An 11,396-nucleotide genomic window follows, 5' to 3' on the forward strand; every position below is an offset into this window, starting at 1 on the left:
CCCCGTGGCGCAGCGCCGCCTGCCGGCGGCCCTGGGCGTAAAAAGGGAGCTGACCCGGAGACCGGGCCGACCCCGCCCCGCCCCGCCCCGCCCCGCCCCGTCCCGCCCCGCGTGAACGGTCGCCGCTTTGTGAGGTAGCTCCGCGGCCTAGGAACTGCGCGAGCAGGAGCGTGCGTAGGGGGCGGTGCTCGGCCATACAGACACGCCCCTCGGCCTGAGCCCCGCCCCTAGCCCTGCGCGCCTGGAACCTCCGCGCTTTGTAAGGCGGTACGCGGCCAGCCCGGGAACAGCGGGGCGGAAGCGCGCCGAGGGGCGGTGCTTGGCAGTGCGGACACGCCTCGGGTCCCGTCCCGGGCAATTGGCCGCGCTTTGGGAGGTGGCCCCCCTACCCCGGGAACGGCGGGGACAGGTCAGACGCCCAATAGCTCCGACACGCCCCTGAGACTGGGCTCCTCCCCCTGGCCCTGCCCCGCTTTGTGAGGCGGCACGGAGAGGGGCGGAGTCCAACTGGGACGGGGCCCCGCCCTTATGCCGGTCCTGCTCCCTCCCACTGGGCCTCGCTTTGTAAGGCTTTGGGCTCCTAGGAAGACCAGGGCTAAGGGGCGGGGCCAGGGGCTGGGACACGCCCCCAGCCTGTGGCTCCCCACCCACCACCCCCAGCTCGCCCGGCTGGAAAAACAGTTACAGTTTTGGGGGAGCCAAAGAAGTTTGCAGTACGTCCCATCTTCCCCTGCTCCCACCCTTCCCTGTACCTCCTCATTGACTAATTCTCCCCAGTGTCCCTCTGCCCTCAGACTCCATCATTCCATCTCCTGTACTCGCCAATGCAGAGACTTCACACGTGGCACTGTACCCTCCGAGCACTCCCATAGGCCTACCCACACACCACCCTTCCACCTGCAGTTGAGGGGTACTGCTCCAACCCACTAGGCATCCAGCGATTGGACCCCAGAAGTCCAAGGCTTGAAGGATTACATTCCATAGAGGCCTTGGGAAACAGCTCAACATGTGCTATAATTAATAACTTGGGCATGATAGCAAGGCAGACACACAACATACCCCAAGGTACCCTGCGCTCCAAAAACCCAGTTGATCAGCCAAGTCAGGTGTGGCAAGGGAGGAGGAGACAAGAAGGGTGTGCAGAGAGCTCAGACATCTTGCGGCCCAGCTGGGGTCCTGAAGGGACGCTAACATCTTCCCTGATGATCTGAGAAGTTAAGAATCCGAAGAAAGCCTTTCTGTCCAGCCTCTGAACCTGCACTCCCTCTCCCACTCCTGGTCCTCTGTGAGGAAGGTCCCAAGCCCAGGTGTCCTTTCGTCTCTGTTCAGTTCCATTAGAAAGCAGCCGCTGGAAAAACCCAGAGTAGCTGGAGGGACCTTGGGACCCTACAGCCTGACCAGTTCACATGAGAAGGCTGAATGGAGGGCAGAGTATACAAACGGGTGTGGGGTTGAATCCTCAGCCTCACTGGCAGGCCCGGAAGGTGCTGAATTCAGGGGGTTCAGGTGAGGATGATGTGGAGGTAGGCCTCTTCCGGGGCTGGGAGTTGTCAGAGGTCGCAATGGAGCCTGAACGAGCATCCAGGGTGGCTGCATCTCCTTCTGAGGTCATTTTCTTTGTCCATGGAAGAAAAATAGAACTGGATGATTTGGGCTTTTAGGGTCTCGTATTTCCCCACATTCTGAGCCTGAGACTCCCCAGTCCATCAGGTCACCCCACAGACACAAATCCCCATAGTTTCAGGACACTGATCTGCCTTCTGTCCTCTTGCCTTCCTCTCTGCTGAACTGGGGACCTGGGTTCAAATCCCAACTCTAGCACTTCCTCATGGTGTGACCTCAGTAGAGTGACTTAATTAACACCTCTGTGGCTCAGTTTCACCTTTAGCACAATGGGGAGAATGCTAGTAACCCCCTCCTGGGGTTGCTGTGAAGCATAAAGTTATTAAATGGTTAAAGTATCTGGCCTATTATAAGTGCTAAATGTTTAAGTGAACAAAGTTATTACTATTATCTCCTTCCCTCCAGTTTTGGGCTCCCTCAAAACCTTCCTCAAAGGTATACATTCTCCTCTACCTTGAAGGCTCCTGCCCCAAATGTCAGTCACGAAGAGATGAGCTTGCTAAAATTGAAGCCACTCCAGGTCCTGCTTTCCTCTAGCTGAGTGACCCTACTAAGGCCCATAGACAGCTTCAGTCTTCTTGTTTGTTAAAAAAAAAAAAAAAGCCACATCTCATAGGGCGTTACAAAGTAAATATCAGACCCTTAGTAGAGTAACACAGTACAAGCTGGAGACCTGACAGCTGCTTCATTTTCATTTCAGCCAACAGCACAGCTTTCTAACACTTCAAAAAGAAACTAGAATTGAAGGCAAGGATTTGAATAGATGCTTGCACACCCATGTTCATAGCACCATCATTTGCATTATTCACGATAGCCAACAAAAGGTGGAAGCAACCCAAATGTCCATCTATGAGTGCCTGGATAAACAAAATGTGGAGTATACATACAACGAAATATTATTCTGCCTTTAAAAGGAAGGAAATTCTGACACATGTTACAACACGAATGAATCTTGAAGATATTTTGCTAAGTGAAGTAAACCAGACACAAAAGGATGAACATTATATGGTGTCATTTCTATATAAAATGTCTGGAAAAGGCAAAACTACAGAGACAGAAAGTAGCTTGGTGGCTGCCAGGGGCTGGGGGGAGGGAAGACTGAGGAGTTAGTATATTATATGGCACAGAGTTTCAATTTTCCAAGACAAAGCCTGGAGATAAATGGTGGTGATGGTTGCATAACAACTTGAATGTACTTAATACTACACCTAAAAATGGTTACAATGGTACATTTTGTTACGTGTTTTACCACGATTAAAAAAAAAAAACTAGAAAAGATCACTAGAATTTACTGTTAAGGAAAAGAAGTACCATGCACAGCAGTGTGGATAGCATGCTACCGTTTGTAATTGAAAAGGGCTAATGTACAGATTTGCTATTTTCACCTTTACTTGTATTTTGCAAGAAGCTTCTAACAGTGGTTACTTTTATGTGTGTAGAGAGGGAGACCAATGTATGGAGGAGGGTTAAATGATAGAAGAAAATACTACTGTGTATATATAATTTGACATATAGGTGTATTTCATATTCGAAATTTTTTTAATTAAAAAATACATATATAGATTGATACAGATATAGTCACCAAGACTAATATACTGAAAAATAAGTTGTTTTTCTGTTTCCCATTGCTTCATTTTAAATAGCTTTTTTAAAAAGGAAACATCACCAGGCTGGTGCCTTGAGCCTTGTGGCTTCTCACCGAAAGTTTTAGAACTTGCCCTGCCTACTGGCTTTTTCTTAACAACACAGGATTTGCTTTCTGAGCAGAGACCTCAGAGGGTTGAACAGCCCAGCGCCAAGCTCCCTCCTTGCCACCATCTGCATACCAGTGACAGGAGACCATTTAAACTTAAATTTCCCTGCTCTTTTCTCCGAAAATCCAGACTCGTGTCTCCATCTTCTCTTGGGCATCACCCTGTCAAGTGGTCGGTCCCTTGTCCCCCGAAGTCTGCCCCTCCCCAGGATTCCTCCATGCCTCTTTCTTCTCCAATCCAAAATCAGCACGGTGTTTCCTATCCGCTGAATCTACCTGACCTGCATCTGTTTGCTTCTTGCATCTCTGCTGCCAACACGCTGGACTAAACCATTTCACGTACTTGGACCAGTACAGTTTATCTCCGTGCAACCACCAGAGGGCGCCTGTGAGCACCTGACTAGGTTACGTCCCTCCTCTGCTCTGAATCCTCCTTGGCTTCCACCTCACTTGGGTAAAGTCAAAGTTCTAGGCAGGGGGCCCCCTCGACTCCTCACTTATTCCACTCCAGTTATGTGGGCCGTGACAAGAACGTGTCTGGAGCCAGGATCAATATTCTGCAGCTACCATCTTCCTGCCTGTCTCCCTTCTCTGAGATGTTTTAGATCTCTTATCTAAGTGAGAAGTGAGCTTCTTGGTCACTCCTTGCCCATGTGGCATGGTCTATCTCCCGCCATAGGATTAAGAAGCTCTGAGGGAGTGGTTGCCTTGTCTTGTCCTTATCCAGACACCCAGGAAGGGTGTGTTGACCAATTTAATCTTTCTCCCACCCTACCTGCATTCCCCATCATGATGCCCCTAGCAGACCAACTCTGCCTCAGGTGCCCTGATAGCAGTCGTGAAGCATCCACTTGTCCAAATAGGACATCCAAGGCCACCTCCAGTGGGGACACCTGCACCCCAGACCTGTACCCCTCTCTGTGTAGAGAAGAATGGCTGAACATTTTTTTGATCCATGGTATCCATGGCTCAGATATCTCTAATTTAGTAAAAAGAAAAATAAAGTAATAAAGTACAAAGACCAAGACCACTTCAAGATGCAAGATGCAGAAGAGTCCTATAGATCTGGGATCAAATCCCAGCCCGGATGTGTGTGCTCTGGGGGTGCAATACCCCTTGATAAGGGGTGTATGTGCAGTGAGACCCTCCCCACTAAAAGGGAAACACACAACTGGGACTTTAAGCTAAAGTCCTGGAAACTGAACACAAAAGGAGACTTTTGTTTATACCAGGAGAGGGATGGTGGTGATGGTTGCATAACGATTTAAATGTACTTAATGCATTGGATCATCACAATGTTCCATGACCCCACAAAAGATACCGGGTCGCCCTGAGTCCCCTCTGTCACCATTCTTGGAGGTTAGCCTGACTGAATGCAAAGGCAGTGCTGAACCCGACAGCAAGCAAGTACCTCCAGGGTGTGGCCAACCCATTGCCACATGAAATCCTGGATGTGGCCACCTCCAATCCCTTAGGACCTCTCAGAGCCAACTCTCAGCTCACAAACAAATCTCTGCTCAGTGATTCTGGGATTTTCCCAGACTCCCGAAGCTCAGAGACCCCCACCTCCCTAGGATTAGAACAGTCAGCAGAAACCTGGGACTAAGAAATGAAATGACTTACAGTCGAAATGGCAAACAGCGAGTTATCGTATGACATATCTGAAAGAGAAAGAGAGAGGAAAACTAGGACTGGGACCAGTTTAAATTCCCTGCGCACTGCCCTCCTCCAAGCCCACCGGCCCAATGTCAACCTTGAGGAAAGGGATGGGTCCATCTCCCAGCATCTTCTTTGCTCCCTTCCAGCCCATTCTGTAGGGTGAACCATTTACAACAGAAAATTGCATCATGTCCCTTTTCGGTTCCTAGCCCAGCTTCTCGCAGCCCTCCAGAAAATGGGTCCCTCATCTCAAGTCCCGCTTTCTGGAGTACCACCCTAAGCTCTCCCCAAAGTGCCTCCTGCATGCTTACACATCACTTCTTTGGGAGAACCACCACCTAGCCCCAGACAAGTCCAGATGGCCATTGGCTGCTTTCCCGCTGGAGTGTAAGCTTGTGGACATAGACCATTTCTGTCTTGGTCATTGACAGAGACCCCAGATCTCAACACGTAGTGGGTGCTCAACAAATATGTGGGAGAGTGAGGGAAATACAGAACAGACTTTCTTGTTTGGGACCTCTCCTGAGCATCTCACATCATGAACTGGCTGACCCTCGCTCCCCGGTGAAAGCCAGTAGAATGACACGTTTGGACCACAAGTGAGGCTCCATTTAAGGACACTGCCCTGCACTGTGAAAGCACCGGGGTGCTCCAGTGGACAAGACAGACACAGTCCATTCTCCCTGGAGCTGATCATCCAGCAGTGGAGGCAAATATTACATACACAACAGGCAACGATTACTTGACTGTGTTTCTACTGAGGGCTATGACAAATGACAGTGTGCCTGCCAGGGGCATTTAAGTAGAAAGCACAGACCCTGTCTAGGGAGTCAGGGATGGCTTCCCAGAGGAAGTGACTTTCAGACTGAAACTGGAAGAAAGAATAGTACTCTAGGCGAAGGGCAGAGTGTGTTAAAGGCCTGAGGAGGAGGCAAGGAGAGAAGGTGAAAGATGAAACCTAGAGGTGGAGGGGAGTGAGAAAGGGAGAAGGGTGTGTTTTTGACCCTAAGAGAAATGATTAGCCCCAGAAGAGGTTCAGCAGTCAGCAGTTAGGCCCGATAGCATTCTGAGGGAGTGACCCCGCTGGGGGAGGGGGGGCAGGGAGGGAGGAGGGAACATGAGAGAGGAGGAGGCACAGACCTGTGGTGGTGAAGTCAATCTGGGCCCAGCACGAAGCTCGCTCTCTGCAAAGGGGTTTGGAAAAGAGTGATGACTCGTTTATCTCAGGCAGGAGGCTTGTTCCAGACTCCCAACTTGACCTTCACTCCTCACCCACCCTCGAAACCTCCTTAAATCTTTTCAGATGAAAATTCTGTTGTAGGAACCCCACAAGCCAGATGAAGCCAGGATTAGATCCCAGGGCTACTGTGACCTCTCCGCCACTAGGCAGTAGGGTGTCCACTCCTCTCTCAGAGGGGAGAAACCGAAGCCAGACTCAGCTGGGACATCCTGGTGCCCAGGTACCAGGGCATCAGATTGGATACCACATGACCCCAGGGGATGCCACTCGCCTCCCCCCACTGTGGATTTCTAGAGTGATTAGACAATTTCTGGCAGCCGGCAGTAAAAGCATGTGCAGGAGCCACAGCCATTTGCTCCCTGTGTGACTGAGTGCTGTCCCTGTCACTTCATCTGTAAAATGGGGCAATTTACAGTGCCCACTTCCAGGGCTGCTACGAGCTTACAGGAGTTCCAGCTGCAGAGTCTCCTACCTAGGGCAGTGCCCCGTGCACCTGTTTCTATTAAGCAGCCTGCCCTTCAGAGGGTGCTGTTTGGAGCAGTGCTCCCACCCAGCTAGGGAGCCGCCCTTCTGTTCCTAGAACCTGGCCAGCTCCTAGTGTACCAAACACTTATCAGGAACTCCTGCCCTGTAACTGAGTATTTCTTTTCCCCCAAACCACCCTCTAAGGGCCTCCAGGCGTGGTCTCACCTTTTCTCCTGCAATTGTTTTACTTTAACTGGGGACAGAAAAAACAAATAAGCATTTGTTAGATTTTGGTCCTGGGTGCATCCTGACTGCAAATTTCTAAAAGCCAAGAAATCAAAAGCCCCCTCAGACATTTGTGACCCAGCTTTGCCTTCTCTCCCAAGAGCTACTGCAAATATTTATCTTCTCCAAGTACATGCGTAATGTCTGTTGGTAAAAACTTCATACAAGGTGCAAACACACACACACACACACACATTTTTTTAAATATACATTTCAGTGGGTATCCGGGGCTGGGGGAGGAGGATGGGGAGTTTAGTGTTTAATGGAGACAGAGTTTCAGTTTGGGAAGATGACAGAGTACTAGAGATGGATGGTGGTCATGGCTGCACAACGATGTGAATATGCTTAATGCCACTGAGCTGAACACTTAAAAAGGATTAAAAGGGTAAATTTTATGTCATGTATATTTTACCACTATATAAATATATATATATATATATATATATATATATATATATCGCTTTCCTCTGCCTACCACCATCATCATACTTCTGGAAGGTTCTTTGCTGCTAAGTTTTGGAGTAAAACCTCCCAACTCCATGCTCCTAAAAAATGGGTATGACTGGGAGCACATTTACATGTGCTGGAGGTGGCACGCCAAAGCCCATGGATCATGATTTCTTTGCCTGCTATTACCTTTCCTGATCACCATGGCAATGGCCATCATCCCAGCAATGAGGAGGACTCCAGACAGGCTCAAGGATAATGCCAGGATCCAAGTGGGCACTAGAGGAAAACAGAGAGTAGACAGGTCATGGAGTTGTGATAGGAAGGAGGCAGGATAGCTACCATTCCTCCAGGTTATCTTGGGGGAGCCAGCCTACCTCCCATAACCCCGAACTATCTGACTTGGATGCAGCTGGACCCTAGGAACCCAGCAAACTTTGTGTCTAGCCATTTAGCATATTCCCTCCCACTGGCCATTGTGATTGGTTCAGGAATGGGCATGTGACCCACGCTGAGTAAATGAGAGCTAATTCTGGGACTTTGGATAAGCCACTGGAAAGAGAGGTTTACTACTCTGGCCAGTATTACCAAATTGGTAGGATATACATCTAGAGCTGTTGGGCACAATTTTGCCACCATGACAGGCAAGGCTTGTCTGAGAATAAGCCACAGAAGAAAGCAGAATTGGGAGGTGGCAAATGATTCCTGACACCTTTGGGCACCTGGATCCAACCATGCCTGAAGTCAGTGCTGTGAACTGACTTCAGTTCAGTGAACCAACAATTCCTCTTTTGTTGTTGAAGCCAGTTCGAGTCAAATTTTCAGTTACTTGTGGCCTGAAGAGTCCGGCTGGCTTCAGCCTGCCTACCAGGGGATCAGAGGACATCTACCCCCAGCCACACCAGGAACCCCAAGACCCACACAGAGGTTATCCCTAGAAGCATAAAGCTCCAGCCAAGACAGGAGGGGGAAGGAAAGATGCACACTTGGTGTCCTCACAGTGTAAGCCCTTGTTCATTCATTCATCTGGGGTAAGAAGGGGGTTGTCACCTCCCCCACTCGGAGACCACAGAACCAAGATGAAAGAAGGGAGCCTTTGATAGTGGAACTAGGGGCCAGGGAGGACATAGAGACTGTTCTGTCACCACAACATGTGAGCCTCTGCTGGCAACAAAATTCTCTTTGCAGCTAGGAAGTTTGGATTAATGGTCAAGCAGAGGCTCCACCTGGAGACTCCACCTGGAGGCTCCTCCCTCCCTCCTGCTCTTAATCCAGAGCCCACACCCACCCCCTGTCCTGGAAAGACCACAGAAAGACAGCAGCTCTCTCCCAATTCTGTCCCACTCAGACAAAAAGCCAGAGTCCTTGCTATAGCCACAAGGCCCTGCGTGATCCTTTTTGCCACCTTCCTGCCCTTGTCTTGCCCCACTTTCCTCTTGCCTCCATGTTTCTCAAACATACCACTTGCACTCCGGCCTCAGGGCCTTTGCACAGCCTATTCCTTCCTCCTTAAACCCTCCTGCCCCAGATACCCACATAGCTGGCTCCTTTTCCTTCAGGAATTTGCTCAAGCATCACCTCCTCAGAGAGAGCTTCCCTGGCCACTCTCCATGTATTTAAGATGACACCCTTCACCAGACTGTATTTCATCCTTGGCACATTACCTGTGCCCCTGCTGGCAGATTGAATATTCATTGGACTCCTCGTTTTTTTTGTCTGTTCCATCCCCTTGGAACATCAGCTGTGAGGGCAGGGATATTGTCAGTTTCATTTACTGCTGAGCCTGTACTGCTAAGGGCAGTGCCTCATGTATAGCAAGTGCTCAAAAATGTTATGTGGCCAGGAGAGGAGAGGACAGCAGAGCATGGGGTTTTAATGCCTGGACTCTGGAGGCTGATCGAATCTCAGATCTGTCGCTTGCTAGCCGTGCAACTTATACAAGTCCTTTTATCTCTGTCTTGATTTCCTTATCTGCAAAATGAGGAGAATTGCTGTACCTGTTGCATGAGGTGACTGTGAGGATTAAATAAGGAAAAGTGAATAAGTCTTGGCAGCTTGGAAACCTGGTTCATTCTGTGACAGCTTCCAGAGTGAGGGCTGATGGGAGGGCCTTACCTGGGAAGGAGATGTACACGGGCTCACTGAGGTCCGAGAGCTGAGGTTGTCTGTGCTCGCCCAGCACGCCATACTGGCAGTGGAATGTCCTCCCTGCTGCCTCCCAGCTGCCACCACTCAATTTGAAGGTGACCCTGAGCTGGTCTTCAGGGGCCTGCAGGAGCTGGACCACATGCTCCCCTTGGTACAGTGTGAAATTGGCCCCTGGGAAGCCCCTGGGGGCCTTGCATTCAATGTAGACGGGGGCCTCTCGGCTGCTGGGGTATGGGGGCATCAGTAGGATGGACGGTGCTTGGATCGCCATGGAGCCTGCAATGCAGAATAAGGGAGGTCGAGTGGTTATAATAAGGTGGTTAGAGTGGAGGTCTACTTGGCTGTATCCTTGAGTAAGTGGCTCGCCCTCTCTGGGCCTTGGTTTTTATGTACTACTGGAGACTAGTCATCCCTACCCCATCGCAATATTGAGGGAATCAAGTGTTTAGCACATGATGAAGGGTCTCTGCATTTGAGTTATTATAATAGCAACGGTTGTTACACAGCTTGAAGAAAGCCTTCCAGGTAGAGCGGACAGCTTGAACAAAAGCTAAGTTGGATATTCAAGGAGGTCAGGGTGGCTGGAGGGAATGAGAGAGGGGGAGAGCGGGAGAAAGGAAAGACAGAGGGGATTCTATCTTTCTTCCTGGGCTGCAGTGAGGAATATGAATTTCAGGGTTTGGTTTTGTGCAGGAGGGGCAGCTGCCCCCAGCTCCTGAGCAGAGTGTCTAGCTCAGGTGAGATCTACACAAGCCTTCCCCTTGTCCCCCAGCAGATCTGCTTTCCTGGCCCTGGAGGTGGGAGCTACAGAGGCCAAGCAGGCTGAGTCATGGGGCGTGGGCACTGCTGTCTCCAGTGAGATAACATTTCTGATACCCATGATTTAGAATAATGAGGAGCCCAATAAGAGAAAGTCATTCTCCTGGGGCATTTCCAAGGCTCTGGGGCAAATCTGTCAGGACTCAGCCTCCTCCAGCACCTAGAGAGGGCAACCCTGCACTGGTTTCTGCCCCAGAACAGAGGCCAGGCCAGGTGGGTGGGTGTGGGTGTGGGTGTGGGGAGTGGGTGAAGCAGTGCGGGGATGGTGCAGGGGTGTCAGGCTCACCGGCTGCAAAGAGCAGGACAGTCCAGGGCATCACTCCTCCTGCATTTGGCCAGGCAATCTGGCTGAGGCCAGCATGGCCCATGGCTCACAACCCCTCCTGTGAGGCCAGAGAAGGGAAAGGAGAAGCTGGGCCAATTTGAGTCAAGTGTTTCCTCACTGGCAGGAAGTTGCGTACAGATTCGGGTGCTGAAAGGGACTCTCTCTTCTCCCCACCCCTTCCATGGGCGCACATCAGACCCTGGCATCTCTCTGTGCCATGGTCGAAGGGACAAACAGATAAGATGGTTGGGGGTGTTTATTTTTTTCTAACCCTGAGAAGACTCCTGAGTATGAGGAAGGGTAAGGACTGTGAGCTGCTTGGGAAACCTGTACCACAGACGCACCGCAGCCTGACCAGTGCCAAAGCTGATACACATGTTGGGCACAGAGTGGTAGGGCATGGTGGTTAGGGCTTGACCTCTGTGACCTCAGGCAAGACATGGGCCTTCCTTGAAGCCTCATCTTTCAGCCCTGAGAGTGGAGCTAAGAGGAGCAGACAGAAGATTCAAAGAACCCATGGTATATGAAGTCCAATGCCTAGTGGGGTGGGAGTACTCTCAAAGAAAAGCCACAGGGAAGAAAAGCCTCAGGAGCTTCACCAGCTAGGTGACACACAAGCTCCAGAACTGAGG

At 50.5% G+C, this 11,396-nt stretch overlaps 1 protein-coding gene across 1 annotated transcript; it reads right to left on the minus strand.

The window, feature by feature from the left end:
• Window positions 1-682: 682 nt before the first annotated feature.
• On the minus strand, window positions 683-10,876 carry CUNH19orf38 (chromosome unknown C19orf38 homolog). The gene is made up of 7 exons (XM_016153624.2): window positions 10,726-10,876; window positions 9,588-9,896; window positions 7,662-7,751; window positions 6,966-6,993; window positions 6,176-6,219; window positions 5,000-5,037; window positions 683-1,615 (listed from the first exon to the last, which is right to left on the minus strand). Exons 1-7 carry the CDS (start codon window positions 10,805-10,807, stop codon window positions 1,466-1,468), a joined length of 741 nt encoding a protein of 246 aa, XP_016009110.1. The 5' UTR covers window positions 10,808-10,876; the 3' UTR covers window positions 683-1,465.
• Window positions 10,877-11,396: the final 520 nt, after the last annotated feature.

Source organism: Rousettus aegyptiacus, unplaced genomic scaffold, assembly GCF_014176215.1.
Source record: "Rousettus aegyptiacus isolate mRouAeg1 unplaced genomic scaffold, mRouAeg1.p scaffold_m13_p_16, whole genome shotgun sequence".
Lineage (NCBI taxonomy): Eukaryota > Metazoa > Chordata > Mammalia > Chiroptera > Pteropodidae > Rousettus > Rousettus aegyptiacus.